Source organism: Daldinia loculata, assembly GCF_022478755.1.
Source record: "Daldinia loculata strain CBS 113971 unplaced genomic scaffold F4817scaffold_124, whole genome shotgun sequence".
NCBI classification, from domain to species: Eukaryota; Fungi; Ascomycota; class Sordariomycetes; order Xylariales; family Hypoxylaceae; genus Daldinia; species Daldinia loculata.
Window position 1 is genome coordinate 12,703 of NW_026054978.1, and position 13,992 is coordinate 26,694.

At 50.2% G+C, this 13,992-nt stretch overlaps 4 protein-coding genes across 4 annotated transcripts; 1 reads left to right on the forward strand and 3 right to left on the reverse strand.

Moving 5' to 3' along the window:
• Nucleotides 1–242: 242 nt before the first annotated feature.
• Nucleotides 243–2,634, reverse strand: F4817DRAFT_355000 (NAD(P)-binding protein). Its single transcript, XM_049305601.1, has 7 exons — nt 1,921–2,634; nt 1,737–1,862; nt 1,602–1,683; nt 1,368–1,480; nt 1,171–1,299; nt 869–1,023; nt 243–715 (listed from the first exon to the last, which is right to left on the reverse strand). Exons 1-7 carry the CDS (start codon nt 2,248–2,250, stop codon nt 592–594), a joined length of 1,059 nt encoding a protein of 352 aa, XP_049153439.1. The 5' UTR covers nt 2,251–2,634; the 3' UTR covers nt 243–591.
• F4817DRAFT_355001 (fungal-specific transcription factor domain-containing protein) lies at nt 2,635–6,809 on the reverse strand. Its single transcript, XM_049305602.1, has 4 exons — nt 6,430–6,809; nt 5,358–6,362; nt 4,938–5,300; nt 2,635–4,878 (listed from the first exon to the last, which is right to left on the reverse strand). Exons 2-4 carry the CDS (start codon nt 6,102–6,104, stop codon nt 3,175–3,177), a joined length of 2,814 nt encoding a protein of 937 aa, XP_049153440.1. The 5' UTR covers nt 6,105–6,362; nt 6,430–6,809; the 3' UTR covers nt 2,635–3,174.
• A 1,153-nt stretch (nt 6,810–7,962) lies between these two features.
• F4817DRAFT_39582 (reticulon-4-interacting protein 1, mitochondrial precursor) lies at nt 7,963–9,447 on the forward strand. The gene has a single exon (XM_049307414.1). It carries the CDS (start codon nt 8,107–8,109, stop codon nt 9,154–9,156), a length of 1,050 nt encoding a protein of 349 aa, XP_049153441.1. The 5' UTR covers nt 7,963–8,106; the 3' UTR covers nt 9,157–9,447.
• A 31-nt stretch (nt 9,448–9,478) lies between these two features.
• Nucleotides 9,479–13,691, reverse strand: F4817DRAFT_39671 (3-hydroxy-3-methylglutaryl-CoA reductase). Its single transcript, XM_049307416.1, has 4 exons — nt 13,585–13,691; nt 11,857–13,491; nt 10,244–11,784; nt 9,479–10,186 (listed from the first exon to the last, which is right to left on the reverse strand). Exons 2-4 carry the CDS (start codon nt 13,432–13,434, stop codon nt 9,802–9,804), a joined length of 3,504 nt encoding a protein of 1,167 aa, XP_049153442.1. The 5' UTR covers nt 13,435–13,491; nt 13,585–13,691; the 3' UTR covers nt 9,479–9,801.
• Nucleotides 13,692–13,992: the final 301 nt, after the last annotated feature.

A 13,992-nucleotide genomic window follows, 5' to 3' on the forward strand; every position in this document is an offset into this window, starting at 1 on the left:
CCAGTATATATAGTTGAAAACGGGCCTACTCAAGTTCAGTACACTCGATATATCTACGTTTATCAAACGGTATTATATTCAACAAAGTAAGCTAGAATACTTGTAAACTTATTCACGTCGCATAACTAAGACTCTTGTCACCTACTGTTTCTACAACTTGATAAATTACGACGATATATGCTCCCGATTCCAAAAAAAAAAAAAAACCAAAAAAAAAAACCAGCAGCGAATAGAGGGAGGTCCAGTGCGAAAGGTAATGTCCGAAAATGGTCGATGTTTTCATTAGGCTCTCCCTTGTGCCTACGCTCTTCCACGGCTTATCAAAGAATTCAACGGCTGCTAGGGCGAGAAGTTTTCGCAGTATCCAGCCTCTAGTAGTAAACCATCGGCACCGACGCAATAATCTACCTACCTAAACAAGATATCTTAATATACAGGTATAGTTATACCTAGTCCAAAGAGCAATCTGATAAAAGGGAACTCCTATAGTTTAACTACAGCAACGAATAAATCAAAATTAGAAAAGGGGTCGCAATAGCCAAACCCTATGACATATTCCCCAAGGCATAGATAACTCGACACGCGTACGTTTCAGTCCTTCAGATGCTCCAGAATCCACTCAACTTCAGCATCAGCAGCTTCCAAAACATGCTCCGCCGAATAAACCGGCTTCCAACCCAACTCCTCACGGGCACGTCGAGCCGTTAGAGTACACCTAAGTAATAGCAGAACCCACGTCAGTATAGGTATAGGTATAGGTATAGGTATAGGTATAGGTATAGGTACAGGCAGACAGGCAACGAGGATTTCTTTAGGCCAGGTAGGTAGGTAAGGTAGTTATTAGAAAAAATACGAGGAAAAAACTTACTTCCCGCCCAACTGAAGAGGCACCATCTCCTTCGGGACTCCCAGTGCAGCACCCATATCCCCGAGAATCTTATCGTCCGCCAGAGCAACTGAGCCATCGGCGATGATGTTGCGCTTGACGAGTGCGGCGGCTACTGCGTCGTATAGATCGTCCCACTGGCATTAGGTACTGGATTAGCGTCCGTTGTCATAGGTATATGCTCTGAGGACAAGACTCGATAACAAAACCCGCTTGTGGCCCTTTTTTTCAAACCCAGGAAACTACCTAAGGTAATAGTCGTAGGTAGGTAGGTAGGTACTTACCGCAACGCTACCGGGGGAAGCAAGGTAATACCCGTTCTTGCCGTGGCTGGGGTTCTCATCGGCTAGGATCTTGCGCAGGAGTGCTATGTACGCCGTGGTATTGTCGAGGATGTGACATACGGGCCATTCCTACTCCTTCGCGGTTAGAGTCCTGCGTTTAGGTAATTATAAGTTGCGAGAGGGACCTATGGACGCACCGGTCGGTCGGAATCAACGCGATACACGCGTCCTAATGCCTTTGCGGACCGCACAATCATATATATCTGTCGTAGGGTGGAAACGGGGTCGCCGAATCCCTTGCTTTTCCCGTCTATAAAGATATATTGTCAACGAGATAAATTTAAAAGCTTCCGAGTAACTTTCGTATGTATAATGGAGTAGGCATATGACGAATGGGATTCCGGACTTTCAAGCTTTGCGAAATGACTTACACACGATACAGGGCACAAAGACATACCCGTGAACCCCATATCTCTCAGCTTCTTCTATCACCGCGCAGTTGGTTCTAACACCCTATCTCAAGCTTAGCCATGTATAACAGGAAATCTTTTGTCATATACACTCACCTCCTGCGCCACACTGAGCTTCGGACTCTGGGCCTTTTGGATGTCATATAACTGCGGGTCCGTGTCCAAAAGGAGACGGTCGGTCGGGGCGTCCGCATGGCTAGAAAAGAGCTTGGCCCCGGTAGTCTGAAATAAATACACCTGATTAGATTTAACCGAAGACCATCTTCGACGGCCTACCTACGTGTAAGAAATGAACGGTACGTCCGGTCGCTTTCTTGACCTCGGCGAGCGCTTCGATGAAGAATAAAGGAGGGTCGTGTTGTACCGCATCGATCAAATAGTAAACCACCGTGATCTCGTGGTCGATGACGGCGGTCCGGATTTCCGACCTGTCTTTTAGATTAAAAAATAGTGGTTGTGCGCCGTACTGTCGGACGCCTTCCGCTTGCTCTGCTGTCCGCACGGATGCGAATAACTTTCCGTAAGGTGGTAGGTTTGCAGCGCCCATCCGAGCAAGGAGATCTCCACCGAGGTACCCGGAACCCCCAGTTATAAGTACGTTGTGTGACATGTTTAAACGTATGGTGTTGAAGTTACTTGTTCTCTATACCTATATCCAATAGTTTAGAGGCCTAGGGAGTTATTACCCAGCTAAAACTAACGACGCGCCGGGAGCTGCTGTTTTTATTTACAATTTGATAGCCTAGAAAGTCGCCGCATTCTCACAAGACAAGACAATTCACATTGCCCGGTATTATCCGGAAGCCTGTCTCCGTTGCCCAACGTATCCACCCTCCGAATAGTAAACTTCGCGGCGAGATAGTTCGACCGTGTTTTAATTGGGCCGTCGAGAGGAAAATAAATAGCACGTTAATAATGGCATAGGGGATTTATAAGACCCTCGAGATTGGTGATATTGATTACCTAGGTAATGCTGACAAATCATAATTAATAGCGATATATAATTTGTTAGTGCAACACTCGTTTCCAAATTCCTCCGGTCATTAAAAGTTGAGCCATCCATACGGAAACCCGGCAGCCGGCCACCGGATGACCGGATGGGACCAACGATCAATTTGACTCGGGATAAAAGATATCAAGCTGGTAGATAACTACCAATGTATATTAAGAACTTAAATAGCCCGTATTTGCACCTAGAGTTATGATTCTGAACGTAGGGTTGTTATTCATGGTTTCTTTTCGATTCATATCCAAAGCTCGAAGCCCAAGAGTAGGGTATCAATATGTACACGGAACGGCATCGTGACTTCATCACGGCCGTTCATTCTCTTCTGCCTTCGCACCCTTTGCCTTAAGGTAGGGTAGTCGTAGAATGACCCTTTACCCGGCAATATGGCGGGCAAAGTTCAACCCTATCGAAGCCTCTCGAACGTTTTAGTAAACCCTCTGCAACTTGACGTCTCGAGGCCGTCGTATATTCTTGCGTCGGTCTAGTTGGGCATATATACCAATTGAGCGGTTGCGTAGGAAATTCTTAGATCCCTCCCATAAAACTCACCCTACCCATCGCGAGCCCGTTGTCTACCCAATTCTGCCAGTTGAAACTCTCGTCCACATCCATATTAACGTCCTGGTCCTCCGAATTCGGCGCGTTCTCTGCCGCGCTATTCGGGGGAGACTGGCCCCAGACACCGCTCCAGAACCACGGTGGAGGGTTGTCCTCTAGAAAATTATGTGCAGGCTGACCTGTTGATGGCTGATTGCTATTGCTACTAGTAGCACCAAATGCTCCTCCAGGAGCTGCCTGGTTTGGCCGGGATCCGCCCGGGGGCTGAGCGCCCCCTTCAGTAAAGTAGGCTTGGTTGCCCGGAAAGGCGACCGAGAAGATGTCTTGAGAGTCGAGATACGGTTGAGACATCAAGTGGTCGACATACTGCAAGTCAGCCGGGGCTACCTCCATATCCGACTGCTCCCGTATAAGTCCCTTCCTTTCCGTCTGTATGCCGCCACCCGTGACTTCCGAGGTGTGAAATGTTGGTTTTTCAGGACCTTTAACTCCCACGAGCTTGCGCCACTGCTCTTGGGCTAGAACACCTCGCATCGAGCTAGACAGGTGTTTGAAGCTTTCTGGCTGCGTCTTCTTCTGTTCGTCCAAATCGAGCTGTCGTGCAGCCTCGGGATCAGCTCTCAGCCGCTGGATTTCCTCATCCCTATGACGCCTCGCCTGTCCCATAAGCTTGCGCAGCGGAATCCAAACACCTGGCTTGGCACGCTGTGACACATCCGGAGTTTGGAATGTCGCGCTGAGCACGATCCAGGCACGCTCGAGCGACGCGGTCCAAGGCAGCCGGCACACTTCAAGCAGGAGATAGGCCACGGCGTGCCACTGCGCGTACGTTTGGAAGAGCCATCGCCACTGGCGACATCTATGTTCCGAGTTTAACACCCGTGTATATTCGACTACCTCGAGAGAAGCCATAAAGAGACGGTGTCGAATTTCTTTGCTGACCTCCTGGGCTCCCCAATGGAGTAGCATCGGCTGATAAATTATTAAACTCATCTTAGCCATGATTAGCCGCGCAATCATGGCGGCGACCCAATGTAACACATCCGCATCCTTGTCGCCACACGTTTTGAGATACTTCGTCTCAATCCGCTCGTAGCAGTCGTGGAGCATCTTGTTGCGCTCTTCTTCTGTACTCCGGGCACGGCACGGGGCCATCCCGTTTGTTGCGAAGTGTATCTTCCTAGCCAGAGCACAGATTTCGTAACGTATGAGACAAAAAGTCATATCAGTAGGCCCTAGTTTTTCTTCCGGGAATTCCGTCATTTCGGGGGTTATATCCGCGTCGTTGATATTTAGCGGAAATTGCGTATCGTACGTCCGCTCCGCAATCGTCAGCTCCGTACCCTGGTCCTCTGCCGATCTCAGGTCGAGAATACAAATTGCCCACCAGAGTCTACGGCGCATCTCGACGTCGAACGGGCTCAAGCCGTCAAATTCAGTCCCTTCTCGATGTATTCCCAGCGACTGCGAGATGCGGATCGCGAGACCGGTAAGCGTCCAGGCGAACCTCGTGTCATCGTACCGACGGACGAGCACGAGAAAGAGAGTAAAGGCCTGAACTACCACTAGTTCTGACGTAACTAAGAAATTCGCTTTTGCAAGGGCTTGCTCCGTAGCAAAGCGATACTTTTTAATAAGCTGCGCCTTATCGGCGCCAAAATTTATCTTAACCTAGACATGTATAACGATTAGCTTTCACTACTACATCAGTTATGCAGTTGGGTTCGTACCTCATTATCTTCCATAGAGGTGATGGAAGCATAATATATAGCGAACATTAAAGCTTCCATCCCCGGCGAGATACCGTCCATGTTACTCCTCAGCTCGCGAATGGTCTTATTCATAGATGGTACGTGTAATATCTTTACTAGCGGGTCGACATTCTCCTGGTAGACCTGCCAGAAGAATGGTATCTGAGACGGCAAGGGATGTAATTTTCGTAGGTCGACATTGGAAGAGCTATAGCCTAAGACGAAGCTGTGGTGATCGATCGAATCTGGGTGAGGGTGCAACGCACCAGGACTACTGCCATCGTCCGAAGCTTCGGAGTCGTCATCGCTGAGCATCTCTGTTTCGGTTCGAAGCTGGTTAAGCTATCGCATAAGTCAATGACACAATCCGTCAGGGCCTTGAATATGTAGCCAACATACCTCGTCGTTAACCTTGGACCAGAACGCGCTGCTCACGTACCGCGTCTTTCCCTTCTCGTTCAACACCAATCTCCCGAAGGGCTTGCTAACCTCAGAGGTTGGACTCTTCAATGTCTGGTTAGTGGAGTCGCCGGTCTGAGAGCGGCCAAATTTTAGATGGTCGGCCGGAGGGTAGCCGCCGGGTAGATTCTCGCTATATGTGATTCCATTCTGCCTTCGCCGCTCTCTCTCCTGCGCGTTATCCAGTGTCGCCTCGGGTGAAGCCCCGCCGCTGAGAGAGGGGTGCCTCGCCGTCTCTATTTCAATCTGTCCACTAAGATCTTCTACTATGCTCTCCAACTTTCGTAGCCTCTTCATGAGTTCGATCTCGCGCTCGCTCGTCTGCTTGGGCGGGGCATTGGGGTCCTTCATGCGCGGTCGCCGCGGCGCACGACCTGGTGCTGGGAAGACGCATTGGATATGGGCTTTGCGACAGTTGCCACAGGGCATAAATTTGTCGCATCTAACTTTCCGTCGTCGACATGTTACGCAGCTGCGCGGATTCAGCACGGACGAGGGCGTAGTGGACGGGTCGAGAGTGATAGGGCCCGAGGGCGTAAAAGCGGCATTGTGAGCGCCGGGCACGGGAACGACCGAGGCGGAGTTTGATACCGACGCAGAATCTTGAGGTGTCGACGCAGCAGCGGATAAGGCGGCGGGAGAGCCGATCGAGTTTTCGTTCGGGGACGAACGGGATGACAATTCCATGGGAGTTAAATTGTTTTGAGTGATAGAAGTAAAATATAGGTTGGATATAGTGCGGATGATCCGCGAGCGGTGCTCTTGAGCTTACCAATTCCCATATGGTTCAGATCCCATATGGTTCAGCCTCTTCAGTAACTCGGCGACAGAGAGGCTTCCGAGTAGTAAGGGTTGAGTAAGACTTAGGTAGATATTGTCAAAGTGAGCAAGTACCTAGGTATGTAAAAAACAAATCGAGATAATTACGCGGGCTAGCCAAGAATCCTATCAAAGACAAGGCTGAGTTTAGAACGGCAGGTTTCTTCTACATACGCTGATACGATATACTTACTGACTCACCCCGAGGGGATGGTGGATGGTGTGGGCCTTTCTCTCATAGAAATACCTAACCTAATGCCGTAACTGTGCAGAATATCCAGCAGGGACAGGGATTCGTCTTCCAACTGGGCTTTTCGTCAGGCATGACATTTCCTTCACCGCGCAATCAACTCGGAAGCGGGAGCCGTATAGGCTTCTCTCGGTATATAAGTATATATAAATATATAAATGTTTTCTGGGGTCGAGGCTGCGAGAGACGGGAATAATGTGGAAAGTGGCTTGGCTTGGCTAGACGCGGGGCATTGAGACTGAGCTGAGAGAAAGATGAGACTCGAGAAAAGATTCCCTTGATTTAGGTTAGTTTAGGTGAGGTCAGCTAGGTTGGTTTGTCTTAACGTCACAATTCTTTTTTTCCTTGCGCCGCCCGCTTTAAATCCGTAGCTCGGACCAACGAGAGCCGGGATTCGGATCAAATCCCACCTTGTATAGTACAAAGTTGTCACACTTATTACACAAGCAACTCGGATCTTAGCAGCTCAGCCAAGGATGCACTGCAGACTTATATAGTATATACAAGTTCGTTAACTTAAGGTTAGTCGCGGAATAATGGGTTGTCTCTCCATCGATGCGTATAAGTTGAGACCAATTAATATCAAAATTACCCCCTATTCTTAACCCAGTATATAGGTACCTAGGTAGGTATACATACATACATCAAGGCTCGATTTCACAGAATAAGCTCAGCCGATAAGCTCGCTAGCTAGCCAAGAACCTTAAGCCTATGCAGATACCAGATCAGATAAGATGAAGATACGAAGACCCGGAAGCTATCGGCTTAACCCAAGATAATGCGCGCGGGTAGTTTCCACCGCTACCGGACGAGCACTCGAGAAGCACCGCTGCCGACACCGCTGCTAGGCTACGCGCTGATCAACATATTATATCTCGGCATAAGTCAAAACCGGGCCGCTCGTCGCATCCGGCTCATCCGCGTATGTCGTTGCATAAGCATCGGCTGCTAGTCATGAGGCAGAAATGTTCACGTTAAAATCAATCACTTATGTAGATGTAGATACCCGAGCATCAAGATTGAGCGGACTAATGACGTCGGATTAATGACGTCGCCGGTTATTCTTCAAAATAAATAGCATCCCAACCGCACTGAGTACGCAATTAGAACTTGTATAGGTATGTATAACCAGGCAGTTTCGGCAGACGGATTCCGGGCTGGTACGGCGAATGCCCGTGCATCCCCGAGGTTAATGTCCGAATCGTTCTACCGGCGTCTCTCAGAGAAGCTTCTTGGAGTCGCAGCGTTGTTCTTTCGTACTATAGTACTTTATAAGTAGCCTAACTACCTAAACTTAGGTATAACTAACCTAGGTTAGATAACTAGCACATAGATTAAAAGGCAATAACAGTCTAATAGAATAATGACATATTAAGTTGACCATGTTCTAATTATTACATCATCCTCATAGCTTTATACCGTATATATGTAGGCATATATCACGTCATGTGACTCTAAATTAAATTAAAACAATGGGCTGACTTCCAAGGTATGTTGTCTATGTATCGTGTCTAACCGAAACCCATATCTCATGATCATCAATTTATCAGTATACTGTACATAGAAGACTTCTTTTACCTAACCTCCACAAACTCAAGGGTATCCACCCTAAGCAACGACATGTCTAACAACAACAACGACACATCTCCGTCTACCCCCCAGGCCATGAGAGCCTGGGTATACACCTCGACGCGCGGCGGCATCGAGAAGAACATCCAGCTAATCGACAACGCACCGCTACCATTCCACCCGCCCCTACCCAACGACGCCATCCTAGTCAAAGTGCACTACAGCGCCCTCAACCCAGCCGACTACAAGTTCCCCGAGCTAGGCCTGCCCATGCGCGCCTTAATCCCCACCCCCGCATCCCCCGGCATGGACTTCTCCGGCGTCGTCGCGCAGGTCGGCGACGCCGTCGCCGCCTCCTTCCGCGTCGGCGATAACGTCTTCGGGCGCATCCCCCCTAGCAAGCACGGCTCGCTAGGCGAGTACGTATGCGCGCACCTCGACGGCTGCGCCGCCGTCCCCGAAGGCGTCTCCCTCCAGGACGCGAGCTGCATCGGGACGGCAGCGCAGACGGCGTACCAGTGCATCGCGCCCAACGTCAAGGAGGGAGACAAGGTCTTCGTCAACGGCGGCAGCGGAGGCACAGGCACGTTCGGCATCCAGATCGCCAAAGCCCTAGGCTGCCACGTGACTACGAGTTGCTCGGGCAAGAATGCAGAGCTGTGCCGTAGCCTCGGAGCCGACGAGATCATTGACTACACGGCAGAGAACGTCAGCCAAGTCCTCAAGGCGAAAGGTCAAGTCTACCAGCTGGTCGTCGACAACGTCGGCACGCCGTCCGATCTATATAAAGCAGCCGACCACTTCCTGCGCCCCGAAGGAAAATTCGTGCAGATCGGCGGCGAGTTTTCTCTGACAAACATAACCACCATCATGTCGAGGCAGTTTCTACCTTCCTTCCTAGGCGGCGGCAAAAGAAAGTGGCAGTATCTTGTTACGAATAACACCCATGCCGACCTTGAGCAGATCGCCAAATGGATGAGTGAAGGGAAGGTCAAGGCTATCATCGACGAAGTGTTCCAGTACGAAGACGCACCCAAGGCCTTCGAGAAGCTGAGGAAGGGACGCACTAGGGGGAAGATTGTAATAAAATGCTCTACCTAAGTAAGGTGCTAAGTAAGGTGCTCGGATTTGCGAAACTCGAGGCGGATATGTACCAAAAATTGAAAGATTACGACACCGCACTTTAATCGCTGGTAAGAGACAAGAGGTAAAGAGGATAATGGACTACAGTGCTGCCATCAGATAGGCAACCATAACGGTACATCTGGGATATTAGTTTGGTCTATTGATGGAATATATATTATGTACTAAGCAAAAATAGGAGATAGTAATACTCCTACCATTCCGCCGCAGGGAACTCGTTCAAGACCGTCCAAAGAAGCACGTGTATCTATTCCCTTCGTCTTTCTAGGTGTCTATAGCTGAGAGCTTCTTGTTTTTTTTATACCCGTGGCGACCCTGCGTAGGCAGTGACTTGCTAGTCATCTCCATCTGTGATCTCTCTGATCCGAATAAAAGAGAATCTAAACTTCGTAGAACACGGACCCCTAACTGACTTGGTTGAATACCTCCGTCAACCACCCATCCGCATGACGTCTTATTTGTCACAAGACATACCTAAACGTAACTTCGCTAAACGCCTAGCTCGATGCATCATTATGCTCTATAAGGAGCGCATCTTCTTTAAAAACCTCTAATACACCGTAAATTGATCAATGATACGAAACGAATGAGCTGTCTTATCATTCAACGTCTCGATACCGCAGCCCGATCAAGAGCGGCAGAACTCTTCGAACTTGTCATAGTTAATCCAACGGGTGTCATCGCACCACTGGCAACTGGGGCCGGCGTGGTACTCCGGGTTGGGGGAGCCGAACGGTTGTGCGCCATGTGCGCCTTGACTAGGTGGCCGGCAGCGAGAGCGCTGCAGAGGGAGAGCTCTCCCGCAAGGACTGCCGCGCCAACTATACGAGCAAGACGCGCCGCATTGTCACCAGGGTTTGTCGGGTGAGGTCCCCTAACACCGAGCATGTCGAGCATGGCACTCTGAGGCTCCAAGATAGTGCCGCCGCCGAGCGTGCCAACTTCAATCGACGGCATAGACACGGAGATTTGAAGAGACCCGCGTAGGCTGTTGGGCAAGTTAGCTTGAGAAGTAATAATAAGACGAATACGATAATGGACTTACTTTTTCATGATGGTGATACAATTCGAACTCTCTATGACTTGCGCCGGGTCCTGTCCGGTAGCGATGAAAACGGCCGCAACTATGTTGGCTGCGTGAGCATTAAAACCGCCCATCGCACCAGCCATAGCAGACCCGATAAAGTTCTTTGCGATGTTAAGCTCGACGAGGCTATCCACGTCGCTCTTCAGCACCGCCTTGACTACATCGCCCGGAATGATGGCTTCGGCAACTATACCCTTACCTCGGCCATCGATCCAGTTAATCGCGGAAGCCTTCTTATCAATACAGTAGTTTCCAGACAGCGACACGATGGACATATCGCTAAACCCACCCTCGGTAGCCATGACATTCAACGCGTGCTCAACACCCTTGGAGATCATGTTCATCCCCATGGCGTCGCCGGTCGTCGTCTTGAACCGGATGAAGAGATTAGTTCCAGCAAGAGCCGTCTTCATCGTCTGCAATCGAGCAAACCTTGAAGTTGAATCAAACGCCTTCTTCATGACGGACTGACCTGTCTCGGAATCGATCCAGAGCTTCGCAGCGCCGGCGCGCTCGAGTGTCTCGAATTGCACGCATGGTCCTCGAGTCATTCCGTCGCTCGTCAGAACCGTAACGGCACCTCCGCCAGAGTTGATAGCCTTGCAGCCGCGGCTTGTGCTAGCGACGAGCACACCTTCAGTAGTCGCCATGGGAATAAAGTAGCTTTTGCCGTCGATGACGAGCGGTCCGGCTACACCGACAGGAATGGGCATATAACCAATAACGTTCTCACAGCAGGCGCCAAGCACTTGTTCCCAGTTGTAGTTCTCGTACGGCAACTTAGACTGGTCCAATAAGCCAGTAAGGTCTGCCGTCGCTCGGGTCCTCGCGATGATACTTCGACGAACTTTCACAGCCCGCGTGCAATCCTTGAGGGTCTTCTCCAATGCATAACCAGGGATCTTGCCTTTCAGCGATACGGCAACAATCTCCTCATCAGTTAATTCGTGCGCCCTTTTCTCAGATAATATCCTGTCTAGCTCGCTCTGTGTCCTCTGCGCCGCTAGTGACGCTAGCTGACTAGCTGGGGGAGGCTGGCTAACACTCTCATCATCGGTATAGGCGGGAGTGATAGGTCTGTCAGGCATTGGCTGCGACTGCGACTGCTTCGGTAGGATCTCACCGAGGGGTAGTGTTGCAGACTGCGTATCGTTGAATCGCTCGGCATCTGCGAGCTCCTTCGGGTCTATAGGATGATCCGGCAGATTCGGATCCCTGATACCCCACCTGGCCACGTTGAATAGATAACCATTAAGCGCAACACTCATGGCTAGAGCGATCACGATCCACTTGGATAGGATCGGGTCCTCGAGACTGGTAAGAAGGCTACCAACCATGCGTCCGCCTACTCCGTAGCCGTTGAGTTGAGGATAGCTGTCCCGTTTACCATGGTACCCGTTGTTCGTGGGTAGGGGCGCCTCCGCGTAGTGGATAGAAGGAAATTCCAATTCGTACTTGATGGGAGTCAGGATAGAAACTACAGTCGGCTTAGACTGATTCTTCGCGTTGTAAAGTATCTCGTCAAGCCCATTAGACGCAACTTTAAAGGGGTCGAGAGGGGGTGAACTAACGACACCTCCCAAGCCCGTAGCCCACGAAGAGATGCTGGAAATCTCCGAGGTCCTGAAGGGAATCGTGCAGATGTTGGCGACATTGATGGCAACAAAACCCATAACCATCCAGAACTTAAACTTTGGGACGCTGTTGCCCCTGAGATCACTACCGAAGAGAGGCACATCAGCCTGGCCCTTAGCATCTCTTCTAGGCCAGTCATTACTCTTGGCAACATTCTCAGCAACGCGGCGACTGATACCGTCGTCTTCCAAGGCCCGACGCAGCTCCACGTGGCGCCTGATGCGGTTTACTTCGAGTTTGATGCACAGAATAGCGGTATAGAAGGTGAAGAGCAGGATGCAGTCGAAGAAGAGTATCCAGGCGGCTAAGAAGCAGAACTGCTGGAGGCCGCCTTGCACGCCCGAGGCGGCTCCGGCAACGAGAATCAGAATCTCAATGACATAGTCACGGACGATCTCATAACCCTTATCCTTGATTGCGCGCTGTACGGCGTAGTGAATAATACCATCCGAGGGAGTCAAGAACTTGGCAGATTTACCACCATTGGTCTGCTTCTCTTCGGGCCTACGGTGCTCTAACGCGTGGGACAGGACAGCCCGGGTTAGCGCGATATTCTTCTCGAACCCGATAGTAACAACCAGGAAAGGTAACCCTTCGGATAGTAAGACCATGCTGATCGGAACGCCGAGCTTGGTGGTAACATTGAGACCGAATAGGAAGGCGAAAGTCGATGAGAAAAGCACACTGATGGCTAGCCAGACGTTCGACCCCATCTTTCTCATGGATAAGAACAGCGACACGAAAGTTAGGTGCATAGACAGATATCCCAGGACCATGATGATGATATCTAGCGTCTCGGCATTCTTTATCAGGTCGAGAAACTCTGTCCAAGCATTGTGAATCCATCGTACTACACTTCCTCTGGTGTAACCCTTGGCGACTTTCATTATCCACATCTTCTGCTCCTCCTTGCCTAACTCGGTTTCGCGCGATTCTTGACCAGGAACATCGTTGGGGATCTCTTGTGCTGCTGCAAGGAACTCCGCAGCCTCGCTATACTTGACGGCAAATGCCAAAGCGCTGTCCTGGGAATAGGCACTTAAGGAGTTCGAAGTAGACGGCAGATGCGAGATGCTCAGGTTCTGCGGGAGAGGGACGATATGAGGCAACGGCGCAGTCTGGGGCGCATCTGCAGACGACTCCGGAAAGACCAGAGTAACAAGGGCCAAGTGGTCGGCATCCTTTGGGATGGTCGAATCGGAGTCGAAGCTCTGCCACCGCCACGAGGTTTCGGGGCCAACCTGCAAGCTTCTGCTGCCCTCCACTAACGAGGGCCAATCGGCCGTCCTCGCACTTCTAGTCACATCTAAGAGGCTCTCCTTTACGACGCCGACGTAGGTGGTGCTAGCTATTAAGGAAACGATAACGATGGTATGGATCGGGTGCAGGCAAGCAATCTTGGAGAAAAACTGGAGGATCGGTGTGACTCTCTGGTTCAACTTGGATGGTGGGCTTGGTGTATCGGTTGGTTGCTCACCGCGAAAGCGGGAGGGAAGAAATGAAGAAGCAATCATGTTAGTACTACCGCGAAGGCATTTGGCGACGATCGCTGAACAATTATGCTTATCCTTCTAAGGTACAGATTAGTTCAGTTCTACTTATGATGTCCGTACAGTGTCTCGGAACCGGGATGTCTAGTCTTAGGTGGGGAGGACGGGACGAACCTAATAATATGCCCTTCTTCGTATTTTGTATAGTAGCAATTAATTCTATAGTTGCCTCAGACTGTCTAGGTAGTTGTAGGGAAGACGGTGTTAAAGGTGTTGTTAAGCTGTTGAGGTGAGAGGCGAGGAGCGAGAAGCGAGAAGCGAGAAGCAAAAGGTGAACTACCCCAAGGTTCGACTTATAAAGGGTTATCGATATTTAGTGACAGAATTGGAGTCGACGAAACAGACGACGAGTTTCCCTAGAAAACCTTAGGAACGCCTTGACACCAATGTTAATGTCGATGCCAATTGCCAATGCCAATGGCAACAGTGAGAATGAATCGGCAGGCGTGCTGAAACTCTCGACCGTAGGGGACTACGAACAAAGAATAGTTCGACGAAGAAATGTTGGAAGAATAATAATTG